The sequence below is a fragment of the Glandiceps talaboti genome, chromosome 2 (genome assembly GCF_964340395.1).
Source record: "Glandiceps talaboti chromosome 2, keGlaTala1.1, whole genome shotgun sequence".
In the NCBI taxonomy this organism is placed as follows: Eukaryota; Metazoa; Hemichordata; class Enteropneusta; family Spengelidae; genus Glandiceps; species Glandiceps talaboti.
The window spans coordinates 25,292,211-25,306,675 of NC_135550.1; the positions used below are offsets into that span (position 1 = coordinate 25,292,211).

Genomic DNA, 14,465 nt, shown 5'->3' on the forward strand with positions numbered 1-14,465 from the left:
TGTTGATTAATTTATACTGATAGAAATGTGTGCTTGCTTCAAGTGGATTGGCTAGACCCTACCTTTATATCCAGTACCATGCGAAAGATGTCATTAAGTTTGCCAGGACACAGTGGAATTCAATGTAGGCACATTGACCCATGTTCTCTAAGCTTCTTACTCATTAAACCTCGCACCAGACCAACCTGGTACGTATTTAAACCTTTGAATATGAATATCTCACAATCTACAGTGACCAGTTGATGAAGCGGTAGCTTACGCCACCACCTTGGATATGTAATCAAGGTATTGACATGACTATTTCTTAGTTTGGTAAGTTTCTGTTCCGTAATTTTCTTGAACTGGTTTCGTATATTGACTTATAAATCATCCTCATTTCTGAATCACATAAAACGTTTATGTACGGTATATTGTGTACATATTCACCATTGCCGTAGACTACAGCATAACGGGATTGCATTCAATGAATATTATCCCCGATTGTACAACTTCTGGCTGTATTATACGATACCCCAAAAAAGGTATTTCATCTTGGGTTCTTTCACAGGGTGGGGGGGGGGGTTATATTTCACCCACGATCCCTCACATGCACAACACAACAGTTTTTGTGAAAAATGTAAATAATAAAAGGCATAGTTCATGTAGTTTGTATAGATGAGTCAGACAGCTTTATTGGTGCAAGAAATATGTGTATGTACATGCATACACAAAGCCGTTATAGTTTAGAATAAACTCGTCTCACCTATGGTTGTGTTTTTAATTACGTCATTCTGAAAAACAATATTTCATTGTGTCTGAGTTGTTGACCTTATGACATTACCAAGAAGTGATAAATTGTGGTGACGAACGGTTGTCTGTTTTTCTCAATACACACTATCAGTTCTGTGTGTGTGTGTTTTATACTAACGTTGTGTTCGTTCTGGTTATTTTTGAATTACACGATGACGGAACTACAAACTTTTGACAATATGACTACTACTAGTCTGTTTGAGAATTCGACGGAACCCTATCAGATGACGACGTTATACCAATCCCCAGATTTGGCAAGCCGAGTCGAGTCGGACGCTAAAGCTAGCAACTGTAGTCCCGATGAGCCGTACACATGGGAGTACTATGGAGGTATGTATGTATTGGCGTACCCTAGTTCAAAGTTGTCTGTTATTGTATAGGTTGCTATACCTTTTTATCGTTTCAATGCCCACTTTTGTTTACTATTACTACCACTACTACTACTAGTAGTAGTAGTAGTAGTTGTTGTTGTTGTTGTTGTTGCTGTTGCTGTTGTTGTTGTTGTTGTTGTTGTTGCTGTTGTTGTTTTTGTTGTTGTTTGGTTGGTTGTTTGTTAGTATTGTCGTCGTCGTTTCAATTTGGTGATCGATAATCTATCTATTTTCAATTTTACCTAGTACATTATACTAGTATGTTAATACAAGTGTCGTCACTGATCGCTATTCTTGTCACATAGTTGTTATCTCGTCATCTATGACTTCACGATCTGTCTTGAAACTAAATCTCACGAGTAGTCCAGATACGCACTGTTGTTAAAACAAACTAAACGATGTTACAAGTGTCATAGAATAGTACTCAAGTCATATCCCAGTTATGTTATGACATCGACTTGGGGACTTCATTGGCAGTGTAACGTTCAATTGATTAGGTTTAAGTTTAGTCGTCCACCATACTCTGACGCATCAAAGTACACCAGTCTGAAAACTACATAAACAAATATATAGCATAGATATATATAGTGCAGTGCATCAGACTGACCTTTCGTTATCTTGGTAACATCTGTCATGTCGAAACATTTATATACTTATTGTCAGAACGTTTGTTGATTTTTATTTGTATAAATGCTGAACGTAATGTCAGTCTGCAATGACAAAAGACAAATGAATATCATAGATCTGAACCGTCCTATAGTGGCAAATTCCCATCGGTATATTATCAATACGTAATCGGCAATACATGATAAATGCCCACGTCCTTGCTTCTTATGATTGTTAGTCTCTCTCTGTGAAAGGTCATCCTATAGACATACATGCTTTAATCACATTACACAAATTGTACCAGGCAGAACGGCAGAACTGCTATTGCGATGACGTCATCTCAGATGATAGTACCGACAAATGTTAACAATTTTATTTTTTTGAACACTTATGTTTCTAACCATCACATTTCTTTTCCGTTTACAGCTATAAACATTCCACCACTTCTGTTCAGTCTTCTTGGCGTCATGACGATATTTTGTATCCTTACATTTATCATTTTCTGTGATATATTCAGATACATAGGTAGATATATACCTTTAGCTAAACGTCGTACCCGTGTCACATGGGTGATTGGCACATTCCCGGTGAGTACATTTTTTTCCAAAAAAGCAAATGTAAACAATTATTCTCAGATGACCATCATGATTTGGAGGATGGTACAACTGTAATATTGACACATAACCATGACAATATTCCACACGACCGCTAAAATGTAATCAAACTTTGTCAATCAACTGTATGGTATATAACACTTTGTTCAAAAGTTGTACAAATTATTTGGCAAACTTTTAAGATCGTGCAACCTAAAAGCACAATGGAGTGATAACGTTAAAGTAATTGTTGAGAGTATAAAGTGAAAATTGACACGAAATTCTGACGGTTTATCAATGGATTCTATAACCATTCATCGATTTGATTTGAGAGAGTACATGTAGTTGTGAAAGCCTCTTTAACTTCATATCACAACTGTCTCGTTTTTTTTTTACATTTGAATGTTATCTATAAACTGTGTTATTACTATTCGATGAAGCTATGACGATTTCCATTCCACACCATTTTGAAAAAATATTTAACTTTTATATACATTTATTGTAAGAGCTATTCCAATCTTCTTTCTTGGAAACTTACGTTACCTTTTTTTCGCATAATTGTAATTTCTCTTTTTCTCATTTCCCTTTTAATCAACCTTATATTTTCAATATCTGTTTAATGTTCAAGGTGATCTCGTTTGTAGCGTTGATATCTATGTATGTACCAAGAGCCTATTTCGTCTGTCTGATTCACTCATCTATGTAAGTCGATACTAGTTTCAATATTCTAACCAAGTGTTTAAAACGCATATAGCATCCTAACTCTTGTTAGCAGAAGTATTGTCGGAAAGTCAGCTTTCAGCTACATAGTTAGACATAAACTAAAAACTATTGCTGATGGTGGTGGTGGTGGTGGTGGTGGTGATGATGATGATGATGATGATGATGATGATGATGATGATGATGATGATGATGATGATGACGACGACATATAGACACGTCATCACAGTGTCACCCCTCACCCCCCGTCCTCCCCACAAGAAGAATTACTTCTCTCATTGTAACTTTTTTTTATATTTTCCGTCATTCAAACGATAAATTAATAATTTGTTGTTTTGATGTTTTGTAGGTACATTTCCGTGTCACTCTACCAATTCATGTTACTTATACTTGATTACTACGGAGGAAAAGAGGCTCTCATAGAGGTTCACAAAGGCAAGAAATTTCATTTAGCCTTTCCTCCATATCTGTGCTGCTGCAGGTGCCTGCCGTGGATCGAGATGAATCAGTAAGTATAGAACAAAAAGCGACATTTGTATCATTTGTAGGTTTACCATCAAAAGTTAAACCATACTCATTTTCAGTGTATATTCCAGGTATGAAATGTACCAAGGGTGAAGTTTATGTTCGTCTAACCGTTTTTTTTTTAATTTTATTTCCATTACAGACGTAATTTAAAATGGATCAAACGTGGAGTTTTACAAGTTGCCCTGATCAGACCGGCAGAACTATTTTTATCCACTGTCATGTGGAGTGATGGACGTTACAATCCTGGAAACGTACGTATTCATGTTTACAACTTTCGTCATCATTTGCCACAAAACGTCTGTTTTTTTTCTAATATGCATATCTTTTAACTACGTCATTCATTAGTATTTGTTTACAAGTAATTACGAAAAAAGGGCCATAGAGGCGTGGTCGCCATCTTGATCGGAAATCAATATCATGGTTAATTTCATTTGCAGATTTTTATTTTAAAAACATTAAAATTTTAAGTTGGCCAAAAGTTGTTATGTACGAACTCAATAATCCCTTACCACTACATGCAATATTTCCTTTATATCTCATTAAACAATAAGATAGATTTTGACTTCTTGTGACCAATTGGTAATTTTATATATATTAAACTTCAGTTACGGTATCATTTTCAAGGTCATAGTGTCAAATCCAACTCCTAGTATTTCTGAAGAGATCCATGTCTTTCTGTATTTTCTCTATTGATCACTTGCCTATGTACGCCTGTATACTTCAAACTTCCCCCCCCCCCAACCTTTCTAAATATAACCTGAAGGCTTACACATAACATAGGATAACTTTCACTAATTTGTTCAATGTTCTATTTTCCCTTTACCCAAACCAGATAACAATGCGAGGTGGCATTTACACAATTCTGAATGGCGTTACTTTTATATCAACGTTGATGGCGATATTCTTTCTTAACATGCTGTACAGAATTTCGAAGGAAGCCCTCAAAGATTTTAGCATCACTCCTAAATTCCTAATAATGCAAGCAACTCTACTACTCGTCAATATGCAACATCTGATTCTCAGTCTGACAGTGACGTATGGAGTAATTCGTTGTTACGCACCAATGTCCACGTATACACATGCTAATAGTAAGTACATGTATTATACATGGCTTGGCTGAAAACCTTTGAAGAAGAAAAGAATTAGTGCAATGAATTCATATACCAAGAAATTATGATCATTTGAAATGGTTATCAACATAGTTATCAACAATATGTGAGCTTAGAAAATTCGACAGATATTAATCAACGATAATATTAAAATATGAAATAAAAGTGAATGATAAAAATATCATCTGCCACGAGTTTAAAACTGATATGTAAAAACCTGTCTCTATGGAGACGAAAATTCAGCGGAAGTATTGCATCTAACGAGTGGGAAATTTGTGTGAATCAATTGAATTCAATTTTGAAATTGTCTTCCTGTCAATATTCATGTCATATTATCAGTATACCTACGGTAAGAAAACAGATTTGTAACAGTATACGTAGCTGTTGTAAATTTCAAGTTGGAAATTGAGGTTTACATTATTGTGAAATGTCCACATCCCTTTTGTTCTCATATACAGTGTTGTACAACTTGCTGATTATCACCGAGATGTTTATCATAATGATCTTGGCACGGATACTGTATCGTCGTCGGGCCGGGAACACCCAACATTTGCTAAAGAAACGGGTGTCTTATACTACGACGCCACTCCTCACTAGAAATGGAACAGCATCACCGGCACAAAGCCCCACACACAATGCAGACGATACGAACAGCCCGCCGGACGTTGCCATTGAAGCACTGGGTACATCCCCTGGTTTAAGTAGCGGTTCAAACGGCCAGACCCGATCCATAGACGACCCTGATTTCACCCCTCGAACATCAATGCTAACCGAAGAACAAGTCGATCGTTACGATGAAAATATTAGTCTTTCTGAGGGACCTTTTCTTGGACATGACGGACACAGTTTGGCATCGTCTCTCGGGTCTTTGAACAGACAATGCGAAACTCGATCTCAGCAAATACACATACAAATAGGAGACGATGTAGCCGATGTGGCAGTCTGATGAATGATAATAAGTGTTAGTCGGGAGATGATAGGCCAAGACAATCGTTTGTCGGAGTCAAGGATAACGCCATGTTTTGTAAGCGACTCATTGACATACTCTGCTTGTATATTATTTCTGTATATGACATATTCGCAAAAACCTACCCAGTCTTGTTCTTTTTGTATTCGTTCCTTGCGCGACGCTTTTTATATATAAAGTTGCTCTTTTAATCAATCAATCAATCAATCAATCAATCAATCAATCAATCAATCAATCAATCAATCAATCAATCAATCAATCAATCAATCAATCAATCAATCAATCAATCAATCAATCAACCAATCAATCATTCACTGTACCGTTATTTGTCAGCAAGTAAAATCCGTGAATTTATTTCACAATTTACAAACATACAAGATCATTTACCAAATACATGTGCAAGCACTCATTTTCAAACAATTACATTTTTGTTGACTCAGTGCTTGTCTAAAATGACTAATAAATTTAAAGGTATCATTATTGACAAAATGCCATGTGGATATTCCCATTGTTTTTTTTATATACTTCCAGACGACAAATACTTGTAACGGCTTTATATCTAAGGTACATGCTAGTGGAACACGTCATGTTGACGTCACGATTTAATATCGTTGTTTGTACGTGCTGTGAGAATTTCTTATTTTCAGTCAAACAAGAGACAAATTTATTAAAAGAATATATTGTCTTGTGTGACCTTATGAATAATAATGTACTTTTTGTGTACACGTATATCCTTTTGCTCAGTTTGTCCCATATCACCATAGCAACGTGATAATTCAACCCTCGATCAGCTTATCAAAACGTGCCAAATAATTTGACCTCCCCCAAAAAATAAATAACTGGATCAAGTGACGCCACTTAGACTTGAACCAATGTTGATCTGATGTTTAGCTTTTCGGAAGCCAGATTTTCACACTTTTGCTCAGAACTGAATTCTTGGACAGGCCAGGGAGTTTCTGCAGGCAACTCAGGATGTTTTCGACTTGTGATTGTATTTTCATTTTGACGGATCGATAGACGAGAAAAACTATGATAAGATATAAAGGGGGAATGGTGATAACAGAAGCATTTTTTTAAACCAACAACAAACTATTCTGTCACTGCAAATTTCAGAAACGCTACAAACATGACACTGGCGACAAGTTGCTACGATTGACTGTGACGTCATCGTTCTTTGCTCTTAGTACCATTCACATTATCGTACATCTCGCTATGTCGTCCTACACGACACCTCGCTCAGTTTCCAACATCATTTTACGTTGTATATTATTGATATAATAGTCCACATAGCACAAACCAGGCACATGTCTTATCGTATTTGTGCTATCGATATATCAACGCTACGTTGCGCAGGCGCGTGTCCTTAACACCAAAAGGTGAGGCAACTACCGTATTATAAAATGATATCTTGGTTGCTACGTCGAAATATTTAGATGACGTAATTATAAAGCGCGGTCATTTGGAGTGTTTTGCTGGTGCAGGGGACACACACAGAGAGGAGGCTAACTTAACACAACACACTAGTACCAAGTCTCCTCAAGCTGAAGTGTGTTTTGCAGCAATGTACTAACGTACATGATGTCCAAGAAGATTAATTTGCCTGATATCAGCAGTTTTGTTTAACTTCAGCTGCATTTACTATTTTGTAATCTGGGTTACACACTATTGACAACATCGAAAGGGTGCCCTCTGTCCCAAATTGATAACTGTTGACGGAACCAAGGTAAGTTTCTATACTACATTACTTACTATTAGTAACATTAGCTTTATAGTCAGACTTTCGCGTGCGAATGAAAATCGATAAAAACAATGGGTAGGCCTAAGAACAATTGTTTGTATGAAAGCAATGGTATATTTGAGTATTTCGTTTCTCCATTGGAGTTCCATTCGAACGTAGTGCTGTTTTTACAAAAGTCTCAAGTATATACCGGCACTGAATGTTAAATTGACTGGGTGGATTTATTCAATAGGAAACGAAAACGAAAAATTCTTCAATCAGGTGTGAGCATCACATCAAAGATAGAACATGTTATATTCACATAGCAGAAGAATATGTCATATCTAAACAAGTCCGAAATACACACAGCGATGACACATGGCGACAACAAATTGGTGTGTTTCGATGGAATGCACATCAACAATGCTATGTAACACATTGGTATACAGGACGTTGTATATGTGGTGCATGGTACAGATTGATGAAGGCCTTGGATTAATATTTGATTTAATTTCCCGCCAAGAGTCACATGTCCGTATATACGTATTTCATAGGTGATTGATAGTTACATGGAATAAGTGACTTTTAACATCTACACAAATGTTGAAAAATACTCACTAGAATTGTTTCAAAAGTAAAACGGACCACGTGTCAGTTTTAGTGTATGATTAAAGACCTTGGCACAGACAGACAGACAGACAGACAGACATACATACATACATACATACATACATACATACATACATACATACATACATACATACATACATACATACATACATACATACATACATACATACATACATACATACATACATACATACATACATACATACAAACATACATACATACATACATACATACATACATACATACATACATACATACATACAAACATACAGACACGCGATATATATATATATCGTTGATATCTTCTAGTAACACTGCGTTTAATTATACCCACATAAGCAATGACTAATTTTCTACCTTCACTCATTGCACCATAGATTATGGAGGTAAACGAGACCACGACAGAGTTCGAGCCTTGTCCGTTTGAGGATCCTTACTCCAAAGTGTATTATAAAGGTTAGTGACGAAATTAGGCAGACATATTTACTTTATCTTTAGCTTTTTGAATGTCGGCATTTTCCCGCCATTTTTTAAAATACTTCTTTTAGTGCAACCGCTCCCTCCCCCTCGAAAAAAAACGCATAAAAAGTCACGTTTATTTCATACACAAATGATAGAAATTCTATTTTTTTGTCAATAGATGTCACACTTAGTACCCTGACCTAGAATATGGTAATTGTGTTAACGTTTTAGTCTAAGGTACGTCACTTGTACGTACAATAATCAACTTTTTTACATAATATTTAGCTTTTTGCAATTTATTGAGTTACAAACAACGATTTGGTATATGTTGTTTCACATTGATTTTACAAGTGGGACGTCATGATAAAATTGTTTTCTAAATTAAAAATCCAAAATAAATAGTAAAATACCCAATCCTCATCCATATGGCCACTATAGAAAATATACTTTCATTTCAGCGATACCAAGGAAAATACTATTTCTTATTATACTGTGCGTGTGTACTGTTATGACCATTGTCACTATAATAATATTCATCGAGGCTGTGGTTTTCATCAGACGACGGATACCATGGAAACAGAGAAGGAATCGTATCACTTGGATTGTTGGTATTTTCCCAGTAAGTTGTTCAATTTAGGTCATTTCGATCTAACGACAACGATCAATAACCAACCCTCTTTGAAATTTGAATAATTTTAACGAATGAGTGAATGAAAATACAGAGTTATCATCATGCATATGACTCAGTGCTCGACATAAATCAGACTTTGTATACGAAACAGCTTAAAACCTATAACATTCAAACCAATATCAGTATCATGAAGAACCTAGTTGGTAAGCTACTATGTGGATAGGGAATTTTACACCCAATAATTATTTAGAATATCGTGAACCCCGTTATTTTTATCGATAGCAAGACACGAAAAGATAAACTGTGCACAACATCAGACTTTTACACAGGACAGATGAATTGATGTCTCCCGGAGCATATCAATTTCGAGCAAAGCCAACGAGGATAGGTGTGTGAGAATTTCTCATGTTTGGTCATCACATTTTGTAAACGAGTCACCCAGCGCATTGTACATGTAATGGTCTAGAGAGAATGGTTATATTTCTTTCAGGTTAACTTGAAAAAGTTTGTATATGTTTGTTACTTAGGTCCATTCAGTAGCAGCACTCCTTGTATTGTATATACCAAGGTCTATGTTTATTGGTACTATCCACTCTTCTCTGTAAGTATACATCTCACAATATCCTCTTACCCGACGACATACAGAATCAAAGTTTTCTTATTTTTATCAATGTAAAGTATATGTAACCCCAACCCCCCAACCCCCCACACAGTCCACATTGTGGTTTGGAAATGTAGCTGGTTCAAGTAGAGTGCATTGTTTGAGTTGACGAGTAGGTCGCTGGTTTAGTCCAAATGACTGTCATCTGCAAGAAAATTGACATGACGAACATCTTCAGTCCAACCCCCCAACCCATTCTATTTCAAAAGTGTATCAATCATACATTGATTATCTTTTCAATGAATGTTAATCACCTTTCCATTTTCATATTGATAACAGATATATGTCGATTGCCCTCTATCAGTTTCATCTACTTCTCATTGATTACTACGGTGGCCGAGATATGGCATTAAAACTTCTTGCAAACACGAAGGTGCCGTTATACAATCCTCCCATAGCGTGTTTCTGTAGATGTCTCCCAAAGATCGCTTGCACAAAGTAAGTTTTATACCGCTGATACAATGTGTATGCCAGAAAATAAATTGCTTGAGTGGTGTTTTTTTGAACAATCTATGGAAATGTCAGTTTCTCGTCACAGATTTAGTTGGATAGTCGATGTATCATCAACATGACGAGAATAAGAATCACATTTTGTCATAGTAATTATACCATTTCTTCTCACGTTCCTCATCAATCTGAGTATTATTCCACAATGGTGCTCATACATGTACAGAGGTCAGAAAGATCATGACTACCGATAAACGCCTCTAACATGTGATAAATAGAACTCTAACACATGACTATTTGGATTATCAGACTGTAGCTATTTAAACGTTACGGACACACCTCTCATTCCTTTGTCGTTGTTATTTCACTACAGGAGAGTCATGACATGGATAAAGAGAGGTGTCTTACAGGTCGCTTTTGTCCGACCGATGGCGCTGTTTATTGCTGCGGTGCTCTGGACTGATGGGCTTTACAAAATTGGTGACGTGAGTTTATTACTGTTGCTGTTTAGTTGTTACATTTGTCATGATCGCTCTTACGAGTAACTCTAAAACCCAAAACTTATCAAACGAATTGTATAGTAGTTTCATTACATGTAATTCGTTGATTCAATACCACAACTGTTTTAACTACACGATGTTACATTGAGAGTGGCAACTATTAGATCGTCAATAAAAGAGTCAAAACAGGCAAGTTGAGATGTGACATGTTTGAATTGATTCTATTACAGATCGACTAGTGATACTAAGGTTAATGTCATTGTTGCTATCGAATTTTGATATCATAGTTCCATATTCATAAACACGGGAAAGTGGGCTAAAGCCGCATTTGAACATTTTTGAATACATTATAAAAACTGTTAAAAATGCTGGACAAATTACAATTTCCGATAACTTGTACTCTCAGCCTAGGTGTCGTATCTTTTTCAGGTTGATTTCAAAGAAGCGTACATCTATCTGAATGCTGTAGTAATTCTGTCGACCCTTATAGCCATGTACTTTATCAACATGATGTACACGATATCCAGACAACACTTGGCAGAATTCAAACTGACACCCAAATTCATGACAGTACAACTTGCTCTACTATTGGCTAACGTACAACATCTGTTCTTTGGTATAATGGTGGCCTTGGGTTGGGTTGGATGTAGTGACCCATTCTCAATGAGAACACGTACAAATAGTGAGTTAAATATAGAATCGTTGAGGACTTTGTCGTCACCAAGATTTCATATACAATATTCATCATCCATCCATCCATCCATCCAGCCAGCCAGCCATCCATCCATCTATTAATCAATTGATCAATCAATCAATTGATCAATCAATCAATCAATCAATCAATCAATCAATCAATCAATCAATCAATCAATCAATCAATCAATCAATCAATCAATCAATCAATCAATTCGTCATTCATCCATTCATTCATTCATTTATTTGGCCATTCATTCATTCAGGGAACCAACAATGGTTATCAGACCGAATGTTTTCTGACAGGCGGGCATTTGGTCGATACAAGCTCTGTTACTCAAAAAAATTATAACATCGTTACTTTTTTTACACTAGAATTTTATATTGCCATTTTAACAGCTTGTTTCTGATTTTCTTTCTGTTTTCGACTTCTGTTCTTGGCAGCCCTGCACAGCATCCTGATGGTATGTGAAATGTTTGCCCTGGTTGTATTTGCAAGATGTTTTTATCGCCGTCTCGATGGTAACATGGACTCCTTGGCCTCGTCTCAGGCTAATAGCAGTAGTAGTAGCGGAGACGAACCACTTCTGAAAAGGTCGTCTCCCCTGAGCACCATATCCGAAGAATCAGAAAACAAGTGCGTTCAGACGGATGACTTTTACTGGCCAACTAGAGCTCAGATGGAGTCTTTGTCTGACGTCAATTCTCGACCCTCGTTTCAACAAAGTGATTGGACCATTGAAATCAACGACTACGAAGACGATTTTGACATCAGTATTGGAGAAGCTGATTGGGAGGATAGCCAACCGATGCCTGGCATGGACACTCCTGCCGTGCAACCAAGATTTGGAAGGAAAAAGCATAGAGAAAATGGCAAAACTTTGCAAGGTACATCATCTGCCGGTATAACTACTGTAGAAAATCCAGAAACCATAAATTCAAGCGAAATAGATACACTTTTCGATGATACACGTGGATCAGAAGCATAATGTCATAAACAGCTTTGTGAACATAAAACTTCAGAGGGGTTGACCTATGAGTGAGTGCGCCCGGTCAGAGTACCTCACAGGTTAATAGTTGTTTGGCATGAAGCTGAATTAGAGATTTGAATGCTTTATCAACAGGCAGGCAAGCGAACACAAACACAAACACAAACACAAACACAAACACAAACACAAACACAAACACAAACACAAACACAAACACAAACACAAACACAAACACAAATACACAAACACAAACAAACAATCAAACACATGCACGCACGCAGGCACGCACACACACAAACAAACACAAACAAACAAACAAACAAACAGAAAACTTTTGACAGTATAATATACTGATTTTTTGTTCAATTTGCCAGGGATACTTATAACAAAAGGCGTCACTTAGCTTGGGTAATGGCGCATGTTCTATTTTTTTTATTTTAGCCCACCTTGTGTACACATGCAACAAATACATGTTAACTGTAAATGCTACATGTAATTTGAAATAAAAAGTATTAAATGTAAGCAAGTGACGAAAGGTATGTCCTTTGGCAGATCTCTCTGTCCGTCCGTCCGTCTGTATATCTGTCTGTCTGTCACTCACTCCCTTGCTCTCTCTCTCTCTCTCTCTCTCTCTCTCTCTCTCTATAATAAGTATACAGCATATATATATATTATTGACACGAACAACCATGTGATTGAATTGAATTGTATCTCACTACTTTCGTAATATATCCCTCTGTTATTCTATGTACATTTTTGTATGGCGGGGAGCTGTGGGTTTTGAACTCAGTGAAATTATGGAGCAAAGGAAAGACAGTGAGATAGCGTATTCTTTCATAGACAATCACATAGCAACCATGTTAGCAACCATGTTAGAAAATATTAACAAATATCATGACAGTTTAACCCACATGTATCAGACAATGACATCACTGATAATAAATGTGCTCGTACACCACTACTATCAGAGACGGAATCTTGCACGGTTGAGCAGATAGCAAAGTCAATAGTCGCATTGCGTAGTATGGGCATCGGTATTGATATGCAATGGACGTAAGGAAGACATGGCACAACGTTAAAAATATTCCGTCCCAAGTGACACTTTAGAAAGAGTGTATAACGCCTTAATCGTTGAATACTGACGTCATCGATCTATCTGCTAAGCTCTGAGCTGATCATCAAAAAGGTAAATCAATATGTTAATTGTGACCCAGTTCTTGAGCCAATTTTATAATGATTGTCGACATCTTACATGCGTTTATATTCTCATATGGGGATGGGGGGTAATTTTACGATGTTACACTGGGATAAAATGGTCACATTTTCATTCAGGTTGGTGTTGTCGTGAGAGGGGGTGTGTGCGAATGATTCTATATCTCGGTTACATAATCGTAGGTTATTCTGCATTTGCTCGATTCATTTATGATTTATTCACCCTTGAACAACGCACTTATCTTATGGTCGTACAGACGGCAAAACACTGGAAATGATTTACAGTTACTGCAATTTATCGTCTACTGTCTCTATAAAACTCAAACCCTAAAACTCAAAGTCTCCACTGTACTGGGTTTGAAGATTACCACCTCATGTCATAATACTGCTAGTCGGATGATCTTAAAAAAAGAGGAAACGAAGTCAAAGGTTACATATTGTACGCATTCCCTAAACAAACAAAAGTATCACTTTGCTAGATATATCCACAATAACGATATTCAATGATTATGAGATATGTTTATGGTTAATCATCATGAACAGAACAATTCCTATGCCGCCGCCAAGATTCATTAAATTAGTATTATATAATTTATATAATCAGTTTAATCATATTTGTATTGTTAGTACTATTTTTGAACAATTGTGATGTTTAAGTATTAAATATATAATGTGATATAAATTGTGTATTCAGACATACGGGTCAGATAAACCTATTCATAGTCTAGTTCCTATACAGTATCGTTACGATTCATAGTCTAATTCCTATACAGTATCGTTACGATTCATACCTTCATTCACACATGTGTTGTGGTTAGGGTACCGTTAGGAACCACGTGC

The 14,465-nt window shown here is 36.4% G+C and overlaps 1 protein-coding gene across 1 annotated transcript; it reads left to right on the forward strand.

The window, feature by feature from the left end:
- Positions 1-941: 941 nt before the first annotated feature.
- LOC144445940 (organic solute transporter subunit alpha-like) lies at positions 942-5,662 on the forward strand. Its single transcript, XM_078135597.1, has 7 exons — positions 942-1,119; positions 2,193-2,353; positions 2,988-3,061; positions 3,429-3,587; positions 3,747-3,858; positions 4,440-4,695; positions 5,175-5,662. The coding sequence occupies exons 1-7, from the start codon at positions 942-944 to the stop codon at positions 5,660-5,662; spliced, it is 1,428 nt and encodes a 475-aa protein (XP_077991723.1).
- The last annotated feature ends 8,803 nt before the right edge of the window (positions 5,663-14,465 follow it).

What these genes read in the sequence shown, in the direction of transcription:
- LOC144445940 (XM_078135597.1), top strand. Translation starts at nt 942, where the DNA reads ATGACGGAACTACAAACTTTTGACAATATGACTACTACTAGTCTGTTT. An exon ending in CACATGGGAGTACTATGGAG is followed by an intron (nt 1,120 to 2,192) that starts GTATGTATGTAT and finishes TTCCGTTTACAG; the next exon opens with CTATAAACATTCCACCACTT. An exon ending in GGGTGATTGGCACATTCCCG is followed by an intron (nt 2,354 to 2,987) that starts GTGAGTACATTT and finishes TTAATGTTCAAG; the next exon opens with GTGATCTCGTTTGTAGCGTT.